This window comes from Aquarana catesbeiana, linkage group LG04 (assembly GCF_042186555.1).
Source record: "Aquarana catesbeiana isolate 2022-GZ linkage group LG04, ASM4218655v1, whole genome shotgun sequence".
Classification (NCBI taxonomy): Eukaryota; Metazoa; Chordata; class Amphibia; order Anura; family Ranidae; genus Aquarana; species Aquarana catesbeiana.
The window spans coordinates 288334786-288355575 of NC_133327.1; the positions used below are offsets into that span (position 1 = coordinate 288334786).

General features: G+C 41.2%; 1 protein-coding gene across 1 annotated transcript in view; it reads right to left on the reverse strand.

The window, feature by feature from the left end:
- Positions 1-1192: 1192 nt before the first annotated feature.
- GCLC (glutamate-cysteine ligase catalytic subunit) overlaps positions 1193-20790 on the reverse strand; it is a 79397-nt gene continuing 59799 nt past the window's right edge. The window contains exons 9-16 of the mRNA XM_073626673.1: positions 20606-20744; positions 18978-19090; positions 18505-18597; positions 17823-17927; positions 17320-17401; positions 6771-6874; positions 6529-6649; positions 1193-2490 (exon numbers count right to left, since the gene is read on the reverse strand). Coding sequence (XP_073482774.1) covers positions 2285-2490; positions 6529-6649; positions 6771-6874; positions 17320-17401; positions 17823-17927; positions 18505-18597; positions 18978-19090; positions 20606-20744 — 963 coding nt within the window. The 3' untranslated portion in view covers positions 1193-2284. The remainder of the gene's footprint in view (positions 2491-6528; positions 6650-6770; positions 6875-17319; positions 17402-17822; positions 17928-18504; positions 18598-18977; positions 19091-20605; positions 20745-20790) is intronic.

Consider the following 20790-nt stretch of genomic DNA (forward strand, 5'->3'; position numbering starts at 1 on the left):
GCTATCCCAACTTTCAACAACTCATTGGATAGTGAAAACATTTCCACTCTAATAAAAAGGTAATAGCAAGAGTCTTGTGATGCCTGAAAAACGCCTCAGTGTGAAAGGGGTCTTAAAGCTCACTTACTGTACCCCCAAGTGCTGTAAACCTAACATATTTGCCAGCTATCATGTGCAACCGGCAGCCTGCTATAATGTCCCCTTAAGCTCTGTACAGGCATCTGAGAGCCAGTTAGAATGCTAAGTACAGGGGATGCGCGTTCAATGGAATCCTATCTGCAACTGTTTGAAGGGCAGTTTTAAACTTATTTTTTTTGTTCAGTAACCTGTACTGAGGTTCAGGCCTGGTTTAATAGATACTTTAGATGGAACCATACAATAAGGGATGAATTTGCAGATGAGTCATTTGTGTGTATGTGAATTGCCTTTGAAAAGTGTAGGGGGAAGAGGGGAAAAAAAAAAAGAAGAAGAGAGAAGAGCCAAGTACTTCACCTGATGGCTACAACATAAAATGATAGAGATAGATACAAATAATATATATATATATATATATATATATATATATATATATATATATATATATATATATATATATATATATATATATATATATATATATATATATATATATATATATATATATATATATATATATATATCTCTATCTATATATATATATATATATATCTCTATCTATCACTACCCAAAACCTTTAGTACAGTAACCTTAAGGCTGCATTCACACCTGAGCATTTCAAAGTTTTTACCATGCTTTGTTCAGGTCACCAATGTAAAGAGGCAGAAAAACACCTATATCTGCCCCAAAGAAGCTCATGTTCTTTTTTTGAGCTTAGGGTGTGTTTTTTTTTTTAGGCACTTTGCTTCAGGTGACAAAACGCTCAGATGTGAACAGGTGCCATTTTGCTTGTGCTTTTTCAGGTGCTTGACGAGCTGAAAACGCTCAGGTGTGAATGCAGCCTAATATGTACACCACCACTTTAAAGTCCATTTAAATATTACACCCCTACTACATGCTTGTTTATTTTCTACTATTGATAAAAGCAGATTGTTATAGTAAACAATATTACCTAGTTGGAAACTAAAAAAACGTTCATTATTAAATTTCTGTATCATCTGTACTACCTGGCCAAACAACGTACAATTACTTTTTTTTTTTAAATAACACACAAAAACAGATTCTGTATTTTTATTTTTCCCAAGACAGTAGGTACCAGCTATGCATTTTAACTCAAGTTTTAAAACAGAACTACAGAAAAACTGAAAATGTCTTTAGAGGTCAATTTTTTTTTCCCAAGGTTTATAAAATCTGCTTGACCTTCCACTTGCATTCAGATATACCCATTATGTACATTTGGATTTCTATAACTAGTGAATGCAGAATTACAAGCAATATTTACAGGTTACAGGACATCACACAACTCAGGTTCATCCATTATGAAGAGAAATGACTGTCCAGAGAAGGCCAAAGATATTTTCCATTGGACGTAAGATATGTGAGATCAGTAGACTATACTACTAAATCTTGCAGTAGAAGTCACAGTTTACAGTTATGTTTAATGGACTGGAATTTGAAAGGCATTTGGATTTAAGAAGAAATTATCTAAGCAGCTTTGTCCTAAAGCAAACAGTGCATGTGATCAGGGAATCCTTGCCGTGGGAATAAAATGCTTTACAGTGCATGGAATGCAGATCTCATCTCCCCCCTGGGCACTGCCAGTCCAGCACCAGACAAAATGTGCTGACTTCAGCACAGACGTCTTTCAGCTGACGGATTTATTTTTTAATTTTGGGCATATGGCTAAGCAAACGACAGGTCTGTGCAATTTTCTTGTGCATGCTCTTGTAAGAGATCAAGTATAGTTTGTCAAGGCATTAGTTATCAGTTTAATGCTTACAAAATACATTCAATATAAAAACATCTAGAACAAAAAAAAAAAGGGAGGATTAAAATGCTTGATTAAATACTTCTATTGATACCATACTGCAGAATTTGCTGGACAAAATGATCTTCCCCATTGTATACATAAAAATGTAAGTTGCTTTCACAGTAACGGGATACACTTAGTTCAATACATTGTTAGTCATAAAAATATTTTACTATTTACATATACACTGTATAAATGTTAATAGTTATATATTCATTTAGGAAGTTGCCACTGGATAAAAGCTAATTGGCCCATACATTTGTGCAGTGTTACAGTTTGGTCATGCCAAAAAAATGCAGTTCAAAATAACACACTACACCTAGGTGGACTATATAACAATCATACAATAGTTTCGTTTCCACTGGGCTTCGTTTTAGAAGTTGTAAAACCAACCAAATCTGGACAACTTGTTTGTCCATTTGCAATCTTGTTACATCTAACCATCAAGTCATAATTAATTTTGTCAGTTATCACGCTGTCATGCTTATAGTCTGGATGGTTTGATACAAATTCTCTCATCCATCGAGCAACTGTCAATAGTTCACCTAGGGGAAAAAAAAAAAAAAAGGAAAAATAAATTAAAAAAAAAAAAATTGATGCTGTGTAGAACAAGAATTTCAATGAAAAAAAGAACAAACCAAAAAAAAAAAAAAAAACACACACCACACATTGTAGCTCTTAGCCCTTTCCTCTGAAACCTGTTCTGCGTTTTTAATCACACTTCAGAGGTTGACAGGTGGTGAGGAAGCAAATGCAACACCTCCTCACTACCTGTTTCAACCCCATTTTTGCCCACAACTATTGCATGCATTTGCAGCGCTTCCCCATTTGCTTGAATGTGTAGCCTGACTATTGCTACGTCGGGTAAACATAGCAACAACTGTGATGCACCATGTAAACACCCTGTCTTTTGTCTATTGCAGCTTAAGGGGGGCGGATGACAGGTGGCAAAAATGCAGCTCAAAACACATTTTTGTCACGCCCAACCACACGTCTAAAGTGAAGCCATAACATCCTCAAACAAAGCTTTAGGTATACTACAGGGAAAAACAAAACCAAAAAACAAACGCCACACATGTAAAACGGTGATTGACTTTTTGATCGGTTTTCCTGTTCAGTCAGTATGTGGTCTGATTGGTGCCCTATGTACAAAGGATTTGCTTCACCTCAAAGCTATAAAAAATAAACTTTTCCTGACTTCAACCAGAAGATTATAGGAAGACAGGAATGACAAATGATAGCAACTTAGATTAACAGTTCTAACCACGACATCCACAATTCTTGTGTGTCAAGGATTCTAATTAAAAAAAACAAAAAAAATAAATAAACACCACACACACACACACACACACACACACACACACACACTCTCACTCTTAGGAAAGGTTTCCCTGAGGCTGGGTTCACACCTATGCGAATTGGATGTGGGTTTCTCCGTATCCAAATTCGTATAGCAAGAGAATGTGACTGGCTCTCTATTCTCCCGGGGCGGAGAATAGAGATGCACAGTGTTCCTGTGCGATCCGCACAGGATCGGTGTGGACCGAGCCTTAAGGCTATAACTGGCTGTAGAGCATGGGTGCTCAGCTATTACAGAACTACAAGTCTCATCATTCCTCGGCCTTTGGGAGTCATGCTTGCAACTGTCAGCCTTGTAACGCCTCATGGGACTTGTAGTTCTGAAACAGCTGGAGGGTCACAGGTTGAGCACCCATGCTGTAGAGCAGGGATATGCAAAACTACAAGTCCCATCATTTCTCTGCCTTTGGGTGTCATGCTTATGGCTGTTAGTCTTGCTATGCCTCATGGGACTTTTAGTTCTGCAGCTGGAGGTCTGCCAATTGCATATCCCTGTTGTAGGAGGGTTCCAACTGTACACAGTGACTAAACTATCAGGCCTTGTTCACATGGGTAAACGTAACCACTTCCGACCAGCTCCCATACATATACGGCAGCAGGTTAGCTCTCCTGCGTGAATCACCATATATGTACGGTGGCTCCTTTAAGAGCCATAGCAGGCAAGGGCACGAGAGCCAGAACGGGGATTTGTGTGTGTAAAACACACAAATCCCTGTTCTGACAGGGGAGGAGAGAGATTGTGTGTTCCTACTAAGTAGGAACAGCAATCTGGTTCCTCCTCTAGGCAGTCCCATCCCCAGAGTTAGAACACACCCAGGGAACACACTTAACCCCTTCCCTGCCAGTGACATTTACACAGTAATCAGTGCATTTTTATAGCACTGATCGCTGCACAATGGTAAATGGTCCCAAAAAAAAAAAAACAAAAAAAACCCAAAAGTGTTCAATCTGTCCGCAACAATGTCGCAGACCCGCTAAGAATCATAGATCACCGCCATTACTAGAGAAAAAAAAAAAAAAAAAAGATATAAAAAAAGGCCATAAGTCTATTCCCATAGTTTGTAGATGCTATAACATTTGTGCAAACCAATCAATATATGCCTATTGTGATTTTTACCAAGAATATGTAGAAGTAGTATACATATTGGCCTAAACTGATGAAGAACTTTGTTTTACATTTTTTTTTTTGGGATATTTATTATAGCAAAAAGTAAAAAATCTTTTCCCAAAATGGTCGCCCTTTCTTTATAGCGCAAAAAAAAAAAAAAAAAAAAAAAAAAAGCGGAGATGAGCGAATACTACCAAAAGAAAGCTCTATTTGTGGAGAAAAAAAAAAATAAACAATTGTCAGTTAAAGCAATGCAGTGCCGAAACGCAAAAAATGGCCTGGTCATTTGGGAGGCAAATCCTTCCGGGGCTGAAGTGGTTAAAGCCCAACGCCATGTTAGCTGTGCCTTTAAATCACGCCTTTGGGCCAAGCTGGCCCAAACAAACCATTTACGTCAACAAATGTGCTTGCTCGGCACACCGTATAAATGGTATGTAGTCCCAGCAACATACAATATACAGCGCTGAGATATCCTGTCTAACTACTGGAACAAAAAACAGTCCGAATGAGCACTGCTCAGTCATTAACAGGAAACTTTTTATTCTATGAATGAATACAAAGCTTCCTCTGAATGGCTGAGGTGGAGATGATATCATTCGCCTGCCTCTCAAGCTCAATTCACACTAATGCGTTTGATGCATTTTGCAGAAATGCAGGAAATTTTTTTTAACATGGATTCCTATGGAACACGTTCACATCAATGCATATTTTTGCACCCCTGCGGTTTTGGAAAGGGTCTGGGACTTCCCCCCCGCAAAATGTGTTTTGCATGTAATAGACTTCAATGGACCTGCATCCAAAATGCAAGTACTGCGATTGTGGGGTTTTTTTTTTTATTATTTATTTTTTTTAACACTGTATATAGCTGGTTGCCAACAGCTGAAATAAAAAAAAATAAAAAAAAAAAAAAAAGCGTGAGGGTCACCTCCAAGTATGCAGCCTGAAAGGTCAGAAAAGGTAAGGGACGAGCAAGTGCGCCCCATCCCCCCTTCCTGAACCATACCAGTCCACATGCCCTCAACATGGGGGGGGGGCTCTGCGCCCCCCTCACCCCAAAGCACCTTGCCCCCATGTTGATGGGGACAAGGGCCTGTTCCCAACAACCCTGGCCATTGGGTGTCGGGGTGTGCAGGCGGGGGGGCTTATCGGAATCTGGAACCCCCCCCATTATTAGGCCTCCCCATGTGAATGGATATCAGGTACATTGTACCCCATTCTTCTTCCCCGCTTCTTCCTCCTCCGATCTTCTCGGTCTTCACTTTTGTCCAGTGTTCTTTTCCCCCCGCCGACCCTCCTCCGATGCTGTGTCCCGCTGATCTGCCTGTGCCAAGCATGATGGCTCCGCATTGGAGTAGGATAGGTCACAGCATTGGAGGGAGGTCGTCAGTGGGGAAAAAAAAAAAAAAAAAAAAAAAAAAAAAAAAAAAAAAAAAAAAAAAAGAAGGAGGTATATTTACACACATATAGAGAGAGATAGATCTAGATAGATAGAATATATATATTTATTCTATCTATCAAAATGTATTCTATATCAAAAACTCTCTGGTCTTTAGTCACACTACTTTTTTTGGTGAATGGGTACCTGATATCCATTTACATTGGGGGGGGGGGTGGAAGGACAGGATCTAGGGGCCTCCAGATTCACACAGACCCGACAACCAATGACCAGGGTTGTCGGGAAGAGGCCTTTGTCCCCATCAACGTGGGGGCAAGGGGCTTTGGGGTGGAGGGGGGGGGGGGAGCAGAGCAACATGCATAGATGTGAATCGAGCCTCAGTCTCAACATTCACTTCCTTTGAATGGCTGAGCAGGATTCCACCCGACTCGATCTTATTCTGGGAATGGGACAGAAGTTTCCATTTTTTTGCTGCCATAACACAGCGCTCCCAGCAAGTGCACCTGTTAGTGAAGGAAATAGCTTTAAGCATATACTGATGTGAAGGGTTGTGTTGCTTTCATTATATGCACAGGTGTTCTGTGCATCTGCATGCTAGCAGTCCCATTCATGCCTATCGGAATGAAGCAGCGGGAGACACAGCTGCTGTTCCAATTGTAATTGGTCACTGCTAATCTGCAGGTAAAAATAAGAGTAAACCTCTGACAGTCTAAGTCTTACCTGAAGCTCTTTTCTTAATAAGTTTAAGGTAGTTTAGTATGGTGCAGCGCGTGTCCACATCTACCTCCATGTTTTCCAGGTAAGAATTAAGGATGGGAAGCAAACCTGGAAAAACCCCTTCCTTCAAAGGGTAAACAAGACACATTAATTAACATGCTATTAAAATAAACACATACAAAAAAAAAAAAAAAAAAAAAAAAAAAAAAAAAAAAAAAGAGGTATATACTGTAAGAATCTCTCACCTTTCCATTGATTATAGTATCAATGCTCATGAGGGTATAATCTTCCGGTTCAGCTTCTGCACCATTAAGTGTTGTATAACAACCATCAACAGCAGCAATGCCAGCTGCAAAGAATAAAATAAATAACAGTAAATAAAATACACACAGAAGTCTTTTTTAGTTTTCAATCAAATAGCAAAAAGCATAGATATAATTTCAAAACAGTTTTCTTAGGGCCTAGTGCATAGCCATTTTGTAGCCTGCCAACCACTATAAACTTACCAAAGAGGTCAAAGATTTTCTTCCATACCAGGCCCTTGGGTCTAGTATGAATTTGGAGAGGACTACCCAAATCCCCCGTCGCCAATGCCAAAATTGGGGAAAAAAAAAAAAAAAATCACTTCAGGCTGCACCCGCTAACCTCAAAATTTACCTGCTAACGCCAATGTAAGGGACAGAATCTGTCAGTGTTTTCCAGTCTGTGCGGCTCCAAGCTCTGGCCCATTAGACCCACAATCAGGTTTAGGAATATTTTTACAAACAAAAACCAACAAAAAACCCTATTGCTTTTTTTCCCTCAATTTTCTGTTTTTTTTCTCTGAGGGAAGAACCAAAAAAAAAAAAAAAAAAAAAAAAAAAAAAAAAAAAATTGACAAAATGTGAGACTCAAGTTACTTCCATTTAACCCCTTCCCGACCAGCCGCCGGTGCGAGCCGTCGTAGCTGTACGTCGGCTCCTTTAGATGCTGTAGCAGGTGTGCGGCCTGCCCGCAGTGTGTCCCTGGAGTCGACGCACGTGCCCGGTGGGCGTGATGACCGCCGGACACCTGTGATCGCTTCTGACAGAGCGAAAACCGGGATCTGTGTGTGTAAACACACAAATCCCGGGTCTGTCAGGGAAGAGTAGACAGATCGTGTGTTCCTACCAAGTAAGAAAGAAGAAAGAAGAGCTTTATATAAAAAAATAAATAAAAACCGCAGAGGTGATCAATTAGCTCCAAAAGAAAGCGATTTGTGGGGAAAAAGGACATAAAAAAACCAAGTTAGACTTACCGGTAACTTGTTTTCCAGAAGTCTTTCAGGACAGCACCTGAGAGATAGCGACTCCACCCACCGGAACAGGAAACACCTTCTTCCTCCAAACTTTAAAGGGAGGCGCCTCCCCACCATACCTCAGTTGTAGTAGAGAAGACCTCCGGCCCCGGCTGGAACACATAAACACATACGTTAGTCACAGCATAGTATATACAATACAATAGGGCGGGATGTTGCTGTCCTGAAAGACTTCTGGAAAACAAGTTACCGGTAAGTCTAACTTGGTTTTTCCCAAGGCGTCTTTCAGGACAGCACCTGAGAGGATAACAGAGACTTACCCCCTTAGGGCGGGACAACAGCTTGCAGGACCTTTCTGCCAAACGCCTGATCATTAGCAGATGTGAGGTCCAGCCTGTAATGTTTCACGAATGTGTGAAAACTCGACCATGTTGCCGCCTTGCAGATTTGTTTAGGGGTGGCACCAGCTCTCTCTGCCCAAGTGGCCGCTAATGCTCTTGTTGAGTGTGCAGAAATTCCTGCTGGAGGAGACACACCTGCATGCGAATAAGCCTCTGAAATGGCTAACTTCATCCACCTTGCTAAAGAGATTTTAGAAGCCTGGCAACCTTTCCTGTTGCCCGAAAATAGCACAAACAGAGAATCTGAACGTCTAAAGAGCTTTGTCCTTTCCAAGTAACATAACAAAACTCTTCTAACATCCAACATGTGAAAACAAGTCTCCTTCTCCCCTACTGGGTTGGGGCAGAAGGTCGGAAGTACAATGTCCTGAACACGATTTTGTACTGAAGCTACCTTTGGTAAGAATTTCTGATCTGTTCTAAGTATAACCCTATCTGGGAAGATAGATAAATAGGGTTCCTTAACTGATAAAGCATTAAGCTCACTGATCCTGCGTGCAGAGACCATGGCAATCAGAAACACAGACTTAAAAGTGAGATATCTGAGTGGTGCTTCTTCCAAAGGTTCAAAGGGACTCCTTGTTAGAGACTGGAGGACTATCGACAGATCCCATTTGGGAAACAACTTAAGTGGTGCTGGTCTGGATCTCGTAAGGGATCTGAAAAATCTGGTTACCAATGGATCTGAGGCCACCGATCTTTCTAGGAACACTGCTAGCGCAGCCACCTGTACCTTCAAGGTACTAACTGCTAGTCCCTTGTCAGCACCAACCTGTAAAAATTCCAGAATGGTAACAAGACTCCCTGGGTTCTGGTCAGATGAATTACACCATGTATTGTAAACCTTCCAGACCTTGGAATAGATATTTCTATTCACCCTTTTCCTACTGGATAATAGCGTTGAGATTAACCGGTTGGAAAAACCTTTGCTCCTTAAGAGCTGCTCTTCAGATACCAGGCTGTGAGCGCCAAAGTGGCTACCTCTGGGTGATTTACTGGCCCCTGAAATAGTAAATCGTGCCTGAGGGGCAGATGCCAATAAGGCCTGACCTCCATTTTCAGAACGGTTGAAAACCAAGCCCTTCTTGGCCAAAAAGGCGTGATTAGGATGACCGGTACCGTTTCCCTTTGAATTTTTCTTAATACTAAGGGAATTAACTGGAATGGGGGGAAAGCGTAGCAGAGATGGAATCTCCATGGATACGCCAAGGCATCTGTTCCTAGTGACCCGTCATGATTGCTTAGGGAAAAAAATTGCGGAACCAAGGCATTCTCCTTTGAGGCGAACAGGTCCACCTCTGGCAGCCCCCACTTCTCGACAATCATGGCGAAAACCTCTGGGTTCAGCGACCATTCTGCTTCCTGAACGGGGTTTCTGCTCAGGAAATCCGCCACCCCGTTCAGGGATCCCTTTAGATGGACTGCTGATAAAGACAGCAAGTGTCCTTCTGCCCAACGGAGAATGCTCATGGCTAGTACTTGCAGCGATTTGCTCCTTGTACCTCCCTGCCTGTTTATATAAGCCACGGCCGTGGCATTGTCCGTTAGTATTTGAACATGCTGGGCCCGAAGCCCCTGAGCAAATGAATTCAGTGCCAAGTCGATCGCCTTGAGCTCTCTCCGGTTTGAGGACTTGGTCGCCTCTTTCCTGGACCAGTTTCCCTGAGTGAAACCCTTTTCTAGGTGGGCTCCCCAACCCCAGGAACTGGCATCGGTTGTCAGCCTTTTTTCGATTGGAAAGGCCCAGACTAACCCCTCCGATAGGATATCCTGCCTTTTCCACCACCATAGTGACCTCTTCACTTGGGTTGGAACTCTTACCTCTGAGTCTAGGGATTCCAAATTGTGATCAAGATCTCAGAAGAAAAGCCTGCAGATGTCTGAAATGTAGTCTTGCCCACTAAACAGCTGGCATTGACGAAGTCAGAACACCCAGGGCTGACATGACCAATCTTACCGTCAGCTGCTGGTTGGTCTGCAAGAAAGACACTGTATCCTGGATTTTTCCTTTCTTCTCTGAAGGAAGAAAAATTTTTTGGCTTACCGAATTTATTATATACCCTAGAAACCGAATCTCCTGAGATGGTTCCAGGGAAGATTTTTGGAGATTTAGGATCCAACCTAGAGACTCCAGATGGCTGCATGCTCTGCTTAAATTGCTCCTCAATTCCTCTCTTGAGGGGGCGAAAAATAGCAGATCGTCTAAGTAAGGAATTACTGCGATTCCCTGAAGACGCAGCGGAGCTAGGGCCTCTGCCATTACTTTGGTGAAAATTCGGGGTGCGGATGATAGCCCGAAGGGTAGGGCTCTGAATTGCAGATGCTGAATTCTGCCTTCCAACCTTACCGCCAACCTGAGAAACCTCTGGGACTGGGATGAGATTGGAATATGCAGGTATGCATCCTTTAGATCCACTGACGCCATGAAACAACCTGGAGTCAGAAGATTTCTGGCGGTGAAAATTGAGTCCATCTTGAACTTTCTGTATTTGATGGCTCTGTTTAGTGGCTTTAAATTGAGAATTAAACGAAATCTTCCTGTTGGTTTTTTTTACCAGGAAGACATGTGAATAGAAGCCCTCGTGCCATTCTTCTGGTGGCACTGGGATTACTACACCCTGCTGCATTAGTTCCTCCAGAGAGGATTTCATGGCCAGGGCCCTTATTGGATCTCGAGGAACATTTGTTACCAGAAACCTTCTTGGGGGGCTTCCGGAAAACTCGAGAGTATAACCCTGCGAGAGAGTGGTCAGAATAAACTGATTTGAAGTTATCCCTGACCACTGCGGAAGAAACTTTCGTAATCTTCCGCCGATCCGCAGAGATGAGTCATTGTGAGCTTTCGGCCTGCGAAGGAGGACGGAAGAGAATTCCTCCTTTGCCCTTCGCCTTTTGCGCAGACCAATTTTTCCTCCTGCCCTGAAACTTATTTTCCTGCTGTTGCTGTTGAGCTTTTTGAGGTCGAAAAAAAAACGTTTTGGGGTCTGCTTTCTCTTTTTGACCGGGAAGGACCTCTTCTTATCGGCAGTTCTGTCTAGAATATTATCTAGATCAGGGCCAAAAAGAAGGTCACCCGAAAAGGGAATACCACAAAGTTTATTCTTTGAAGCTGTATCACCTGGCCAGGTTTTTAGCCATAAAGCTCTTCTCGCAGCATTTGCTAAAGCTGCAGACCTAGCTGACATCTTGATAGCTTCAGCCGAAGCATCTGCAATATAAGCAACCGCAGAAATCAGGGTAGGGAAGGAATCCAAGATCTCCTGCTTGGGGGAGTCTGCCACTATATGAGATCTAAGTTGGTTCACCCAGTATTCCAGATTCCTGGCTACACAAGTTGTGGCCATTGCTGGTTTTAAATTGCTCATGATTGATTGCCATGATCTCTTGAGCAAAAGATCCATGCGTTTGTCCATTGGATCTCTTAGAACCCCCATGTCTTCAAAAGACAGGTCTGTGGATCCTGACGACCTGTGAAAAGGCCGCATCCAACCTGGGCACCTTATTCCACACCGCAGAAGGGTCCTCCTCAAAAGGGAAGCGCCTTTTGTGGGCTCTGGAAAAAAAGGGCTTTTTCTCTGGATCTTGCCATTCTTTAGTAATGGCGTCAGAAATGACCGAATGAACCGGAAATGTTCGCCCCTTAGGCTCATTTAAACCTACATACATGCGGTCATGAAGAGATAACTCCTTCCTTTCCTCACCCAAGCCAAGTGTAACATGGATAGCCTTAAGGAGTCCGTCAACCTCCTCTAGGGAAAGCTTAAATTTGGAAGGAGCCACCTCCGCTTCCTCACCCTCCTCCTCCGAATCTTTAACGGAAGGGGCAGGGGACTGCTCTTCCCTCATAGAGGGGCCTTCACGTAAAGCTTCTACCATGGGGATAGAAATAGAACCCTGGGAAGCCTCAGACGTGGATGGCTGACTAGCAGCTGGATTGACTAAGGAGTCACGAAAAGTCTGAATCGTGGCGTATAGTTCCTTCTTTACAGAGGCAACCAGGTCATCACAAACTGAAGTTGATTCCTCCCTAACTAAAGAAGTGATGCATGTACTGCATCAGACTTTTTTCCAATTTTCTCCCATTTTGGCCCTGCAAGAAGGACATCTCTTCTTTGGGGCAGAGCTTTTGACCTGAGAGAGAAAAAACAAAAAAAGGGAAAAAAACCAGGGGACCTTTTAGTGAGACCCGGTCTCAGCTACATAAGAATCACCCATAGGTGCACTAAGAAGAAAACCAGTCAACCTCTAGTGCCCAGACAGGCCCCTTGCCACTAGGGGGTAGAGAAAAAAAGAAAATAGACCAAACCCAGGAAAAGGAAGAAAGGCAGACTTAAGCTGCTGCTCCTACCTGAGCTTTACTGGCGCCTGTGCCTGTCCCCACCGCTGCAGACGCTGAGTCCTCCATCTCTAGTGTGCAGCTCCTCACTTGTGGCTTTATAAGCCGCTTCCAGACTCCCATAGTGCATCTGCACCGGACCGGAAGCGGAAGATAGGCGCCAGTTCCTGTCCTCCCTCCTCCCCCCTTGCATCCACGCCGGAAATGACGCTTCTGCTGACCCAGTGACCTCACCATGTCACTTCCGCCGTGCCTGCCGGCCAAAAAACATGGCGGCGGCGGCGCACGCGCACCGCCGCCCTACGACCGCCCGGATCACCGGGTCTACGGCTCTCACCGAGCACCAGGAGGGGAAGAGGAGCCCGTTTGCTACCGCTGCCGAGGCTTGGGTAGGCCGGGAGGACAGCGGGTCCCTGAAGGAGGAAAAAAGGAAGGGAATCCCCGTCTCCCAGGAGCACCTGAGAGAACCTGACTCCCCCTCAAAAGATGTTCCCTCCAGGCCGGAGGAAACACAAAAACTGAGGTATGGTGGGGAGGCGCCTCCCTTTAAAGTTTGGAGGAAGAAGGCGTTTCCTGTTCTGGTGGGTGAAGTTGCTATCTCTCAGGTGCTGTCCTGAAAGACGCCTTGGGAAATTTTGTTTGGGTACAACGTCACACGACCCTGCAATTGTCAGCTGAAGCAACGCAGTGCCATATCGCAAAAATTGGCCTGGTCAGGAAGGGGGTAAATTCTTCTGAGGCTGAAGTGGTTAAAAGGCCCTTAAAACCTTTTGTCAGATATTTAAAACATTTCCCATGTGACATACTGCTTATGTCAGTGAATATATCACCTTTCCTCCAGATGCAGTTTAAGGCGCCTGAGGAACTTTATCAAATGTTTTGACACAGAGAAAAGCAGTATTTCACCCAAAAGTAAACATATTGCAGCTTACCAATTCTTAGATGCAATGGCTGTATTTTTTGGCTATTTTCATCTGGTGATCTAAGCCAGTAAGTCAAAGTTTCTCAAAACAAGCTCTCTTCCAGTTTACAGTGATGAGATGAACCATTTAAGCACTGGTGGGGGTTCTTACAATAATTCGCTTTTATTTATGTAAAACCTTATCCCAAAAAGTGAAAACAAAAAAACCTAAACCGATAATTATAAAAAAGTTTATAAGCTTCAATTTGTTAGTGTATTTAAATGTACTACTACTGTACATCTAAACAATTCCCTCCCCATCGCCCAGACTAACAATGCTGCTGTCTTTTGTACCCCCTGTGTTCCTTCATCCAGAGTGGGGGCACTCTAATACAGGAGGAAGGATACTGGCCAGATCAGGTGAAAACAGAGGGAAGAAAGCCAAAATATGAATGCAGCCACATCTAATGATTGGTAGGCTGAAATATATTTCATTTTGGGTTTAACCTTCCTAGCAGTATTCCCGAGTGTGGCTTGGGGTTAAAGTCGCAGGATCCAGGGAAAGTTACTTACCTTGTCCCCAGGATCCTGCGATATCTCCCCGCTGTGTCCTCTGCCCGATGCCTGTGTTCCGGGCTCCGTTCCCTGCAAGCGTTGCATCGCACGGGGACGGACCCGGTGGCAATTTCAAAGAGTAAAAACACACTGTAATCTTACAGATTACATTACTGTATAAAATTATTTCACATCCATTTTGTCAATAGTGCTCTGTCCAGTGCCCTGCATGCAGTTTTAGATTATATATACTCTTCTGCCTGGAAACTTGAGATTGTCCATGGCAACCAAACAGTGTCCCTTTATGTCAAAAGTGGTTTTAGACCAGCTAGAAAGCAGTGATAATAAATTAGAACACTTGCAGAATTGAGCGATAGTGATTTGTGGGGAAATTAGACATTGAAAGTGACGACATTGACAATTCTGCAACTGAGCAAATTTCTGTGTTTTTGATTACATTATTGAATACATTTTATTATATTTATAGTTATATTATAATTTTGTGTTTCAAACTTTATCATACCCGGGATGTCTACTAGAATCTTGTTTAGACAGATTCAGGAGAGTAATGCCTAAGAATTACAGGCCTACAATATAAAAACGCCAAATTTCCATGCAAAACATTGTACCGATTTGAGCATCAAAAATCTAACAATCACACCACCAGGGAGGTTAATACTGCTTTAATAAGCAGCTGCAAAGAAAACAATCCTAATACCCTGTTTAACCCTTTCACTGCCAGGCCTTATGCTCCATTTTTACACTCAGGTGGGCCAGACCATTTTTCCTTTTTTTTTTTTTTTTTTTGACTTATAGCTGTCAGTTTGTAAAATACCCCCCAAACCATCTATTTTTTGAAAGCATATGACCAGTAGAATAAAAAGAAGGTGCTACTGATTACGGTCCCACGATATTTGCGCAAATGTTTATCAAAATAATATTTTTGCTAAAAATCCACTAAAATCATTAGCAGATAAAAAAAACAGCACATTTTACAAAATTCCTACTAAATATAAGAGCTTAACCTGAATGGAGTTAACAAAACATTTGTTCCCCATCTCTGCAACCTGAGCTGCACTGTATAAGAATGAATGAGGAGTCTGTAAGGAGTCTTCTATTCATAAAATGAAATATTGTTTTATTCACAAACTGACAATATTACTACACAGTGTACTATGTCAGTGATGAAAGAATGCAGGAGCGATCTGTAATGATCATTGGGCTCTCAACACCCATCTTCCCCCTCAATGCCGACCGCGATCGGTCAGCAGCTGCAGCTGGAGGGGTCAGAGCAAGCAGTGCCGGGGGTGGGGGGGGGGTCACATTCTAGGTAAATTGCACTGATCAGAGCCTTCAATTTGTTCAGCGGTGTCTGAACAAATGCTATAGGCTGAACAATTATGCTATAAGTGACCATGAGCTTATAACAGGAGAAATTAGGTCTGTATGATAGATAATGATATTTGAAGCGCTTCACAATGTGCATGAAAATGAATATATAAGAATAAATATAAATAGTCAAATAAATCCAGCGGTGAGTAAAAATTCCTATAAAATCCAGCAATCAAAATAGTGTAAAATTATAAAAAAATATAAGAAATTAGTGACACCAAATGTGTAAAAAATTCACATAAAAAATCCACATAAAAATAAATATATAGGGATGTATTCAGAAGGTTCAATTATACAGGTGTAGAATCCTGATTGGTATAGAGCTTTTGATCACTAGCAAAGCTGTTTAAAAACACTTGCTTAATTAAGGTGCTCATTGATAGTACCAATGTGTTTTTTGCTTCTATTCACAACCAATGTGAGAATCATAAACAGGCAGATAAGAGAAAAAAAACAATCATTGTGCAATAGTTAGGATACCAAGGTACACAGGCAAACTTCAATCCACTCACGTGTGCCTTATAATAAGGCATATGCAGGTTTTACTATAGCAGTCAGCCGCCTTAGACAGGAGCAGATTCAGTGCAGTACACTGTGTGATAATGCTGATCTGCACAGAGCTTCCTTGGCTCCTCCCACGCGTTACATCACAGTCACGTGACTTTTTCAAGTTGAAAAAGTCACGTGACTGTGATGTAACGCGTGGGAGGAGCCAAGGAAGCTCTGTGCAGATCAGCATTATCACACAGTGTACTGCACTGAATCTGCTCCTGTCTAAGGCGGCTGACTGCTATAGTAAAACCTGCATATGCCTTATCATTATAAGGCACACGTGAGTGGATTGAAGTTTGCCTGTGTACCTTGGTATCCTAACTATTGCACAATGATTGTTTTTTTCTCTTATCTGCCTGTTTATGATTCTCACATTGGTTGTGAATAGAAGCAAAAAACACATTGGTACTATCAATGAGCACCTTAATTAAGCAAGTGTTTTTAAACAGCTTTGCTAGTGATCAAAAGCTCTATACCAATCAGGATTCTACACCTGTATAATTGAACCTTCTGAATACATCCCTATATATTTATTTTTATGTGGATTTTTTATGTGAATTTTTTACACATTTGGTGTCACTAATTTCTTATATTTTTTTATAATTTTACACTATTTTGATTGCTGGATTTTATAGGAATTTTTACTCACCGCTGGATTTATTTGACTATTTATATTTATTCTTATATATTCATTTTCATGCACATTGTGAAGCGCTTCAAATATCATTATCTATTCTTTTTAAGTGACTCTGAAAACACTCTTTTGATAGCAGCCTCACTTGTTTTTATGTGTAATTATCAGCTATTTAGCATCACAGCGCTTTGTGTTTTATATATATTAGGTCTGTATGATGTACAGACCTGGCAGCGAAAGGGTTAAAAAATTAATTGAGCAAAGTTTACAGATTAATGAATTAGGCCTGGTTCACACCTAAGCAGGTTGCAAAGTCCAGGGGCATTTTGGGTTTTTCAATACACGTTTTTGATCCACTGAAGTCTATCGAACCAAATACCAGAAAAAAAGTCCCTGGCCCTTTACATAAAATGCACAGATGTGAACAAGACCCATAGGAAACCATGCTAAATGGACTGTAGCGTTTCTGCAAAATTGAAAACGCACTAAAAAATGCATTAGGTGTGAAGCAGGCCTTAAAGCTGAATACTTGTTATAAGCATCTATGGTTTCCTTTTTTCCGCCTCTCCCACCCTCTTCTCTTTTTTTTAACCATATTAAAAAAAAAAAAAAAAAATTTATGTTCACTTTTATTCTTTTAAAACCAATTTGTCCACTGCAACGGATACAGGCGCTAGCTACATCAGAGGGATTCTAATAAAGGACTGACTAAAAAAACTTGACACCAACATTCATTACACAAGGTACCTTTGCAAATATCTTTTTTAAAGTAAAACATTCCTTGACGCACAGCATCACGTTTCTGGGCCGCTTTCATGTTTTCGTCAACCTACAAAAAACATTTAAAAGAAACGTTAAAAATAAAACAAAAAAGCTGGGATATGAGCTGAGGAAGACAAGAATGATGGCTCTAGAACAGTGATGTTTTCAATGATTTTACTCTTCAAAGAAAAACATTGTTTAATAAGCACTGTTTGCAGGAGTTAATTTAATTTACTAAACCAGATGCTATGAAGGTATAGTGTTTAGATTGGACATTTTGGTCTGGAATAGTTAAGTGTTGTAGCCTTACTCTGAATCAGTATTTTGTACAATTTTCAGCACTCTTTTACAAAGTCAGTCCATCCATCATGCGCTTACCCCAGAAAACTACCCAAAAGGCAATCTCTGTAAATGAGCACCGCTAGCAAATTCTGTATCTCAAAAGATATTCTCTGGTAAAATAAAAGCTGTCCTGTAGGAGTTTATACCTTTGACAATGGAATAAGAAAATCCAACTTGTACGAAAGAATGACTCTGGTCAGCAACACCACAAACACTACATAGGCAGAGTTTTCAAAGTCTGTTAATTGGACCTAAAAATGGAAAAGAGAAGAACTTCTATTGACAGTGAATTTTTTTTTATTTTATTTTACACTTACATTCTACTTGTAGGTCACACATCAAAAGCACACTAATCATATGGTTTCCCTAAACTGACAGGATTCAATTTTCAATTTAAAAATGACCACACTAACTATACAGCTTTTGGCTGTCATTTAAAAACTGTTTTATTATATATAACTATTTTTCCAGTTTACTGTAATCATTAAAAGTAAAAGAAAATCCCAAATTCTGGGTTGTCCCATGTGGACACCATTTCTGGTGATACATCAGGATTCCTTCACTTTAGGAAGGATTTCCTCACTTCCTGTTTTGGCTATGGGACAAGTGAAGGAGCTCTCCTCAATGGAACACAAAACAAAAATACACCCCACAGACAATATACAATTACGGGGTTCCTGATTTAAAAAAGGGGGAAGTAGTGTTGCCTTTAGTTCTACTTTACCTATTGGATCTATACATGCAGGCCTGCTGTTAAGCGATATAGATTATATATATAATACATACACACATATACACATACATACTGGGATACAGAAGAATACAAACCTCCATAGGACGAAACTCCACTCGCCAACCTATATCAGAGTTAGGTGGAGGAGGCTTAAATCTCATTGTCTGCCAGTTAGTTGACTGGATATTCTATGGAGGAATAAATATATGGTACGCATCCATCAGTTCTGACAGCAGAAATGACTCAAGAAGAATATGTATGAACTTGCTTTTCTTGGATTATGTAGTCAAATGAGTGCCTGGATTGCATCTGTTTACAGAGAGTTAATCTATTCTTTTCATATCCAAGTGTTAAAAAAAAAAAAAACCACACTTGCACAATGGTTGTAAAGACACATCACACCTGCACAACTGTAGTCCTGCAATCAGATCTTTTGTCCATTTTTACTGAATACCGCACTGAATAATGCTCTTGAAAGTACAATAGCTCTGTGTTAGTCTGCAATAAATGTTACCAACTTTTTTTTGTATAACTTAAAAAACAAAAACAATTTCAGCCACTAACAAACCTCAAAGTGGTCAGATTCATTTGCATCGTCCAAATGTATCTTCTCTTCAAACAACGTCAAAGGATCTCTGATGAAGAGATGCGCAATGTGTTGTGCCATGAGGGGGTCAATTCCTAAAGCAAAAAAAAAAAAAAAAAAAAATGTATAAAGGAGACAAGACAACTTTTTATACAAAGGTAACATGGCGTGATGGATACATGTTTACTTATTTAGACAGTATCTAGGCTTCTCAAGAAAAACAAAAATACACAGCAAATAGATAACTGTATCCCTCTTCCCATCTTCTTTCAAATTACCCCCATACCTACAGAATGAAAAACCACACCTAAACTTCATTTAGGAGCACGAACAATTGTGCTTATGCAAAAATTCAAATATAAAGGCGCAAGATGACCAAGGATGATTAGACAAAAAAAAAAAAAAAAAAAAAGACTCCTCCATTCGCACAAAACAAGGTAGATGAAGTAATCCTCACCTGCCAGGACAGACAATTGGGACACTGCTGTCAGAATCCATTGATCAGTGGCTGTGCACTCACATGACAGGCTGCCTGCAACCACTTTAGGCAGCTCCAAAGCCACGATTCATGCTGTATGGGCCAGAGCACCCATGTGAATGAGCCCTTAGTTTTTTTTTTTCTAAGCCCCATTATGGGACTTTGAGGACACTGATCCCCAATTTCATTCTCTTCACTGAATAAACAGGAAGTGCTCTGCACATAGGCTTCCTGTTCATCCATAAACTGAAAACATAGTAAAAAAACAATTTACTGTGCTTCAGTGATGTATGAACACAGGAGTTGAGTGGTAACCATCACCCACTGTGTTCATTCAAGAAAGGAGTCGTCGAAAAACATGACATTTACCGACCCGCTGCTCTCCAGCTTAACAGTCTGATCCCAGTGGGCCCTGCAGCAGCTGACAAATGGGAGGGAGGGGGAGGTGGTGTACATATAGGGCTGTGGGGTGCTGGGGGAATCAGAGTGACCAGATGCAGAGAAGACAGGGCAGAAACAGCAGCAGATGGGGGTGGACGGTGTTAGTCACATTTTAGATGAATAGCTGATTAGGGCCTTACAAGCGATCACATCAATTCTTTTAATTTATCAGAGTCTGCGGAACAGTTTTGTTGCAAGTTAAGTTAATGGTCACTGAAGTGACATGACCTTACACCAGATAGGGGAATGCAAGTAACATATGGCATACTGACCTGGCAAACTGGAAACAGTTCTGTGCTACTGTATGCCATAAGTCGCTGGCAATGAAAAGGGTTAAAAGTATAGTTTAGTCCATGAATGTATTCCATCTGAAGGCAAGCACCTTCAATCCAGGCAGTAAAGTCACCTAAAATCTGCCCGTATGGAGTTGCCACAAACCAAGTGCAAGTTGCTGTTTAGCTTGCAGTGGAAGAACATAGAAGAACTTGCAGTAAAAGGTCCTCACAAAAACTGGGCTCACACATGTGTTTTTCCTCATTTATACAAAGGAATATGCCTAAATAAAAAAATGAGTGACAATGACAATATTTCCACAGGGTTACAAGGACAAATAACTTTAGCAAATAAGACCCTGAGCTGGCATTGCATGAAGCAGCACAACCATCTAATGTAATAAAGCTTGACAACCTACCCTCTTTTATTAGTTGGCTACAGACTTCTTTATCTATAGTCAAATCAATGTCGTTGTACTTTTCCCCACAGGTAGACAGATAACTGTCTATAGAATCGTATCGCGATTTACTGATTCTGTATTTGTTATTCTTCAGAGGCTACAGGAACAAAAGAATGTTAATTATATTACAGTCAAGGTGCAAA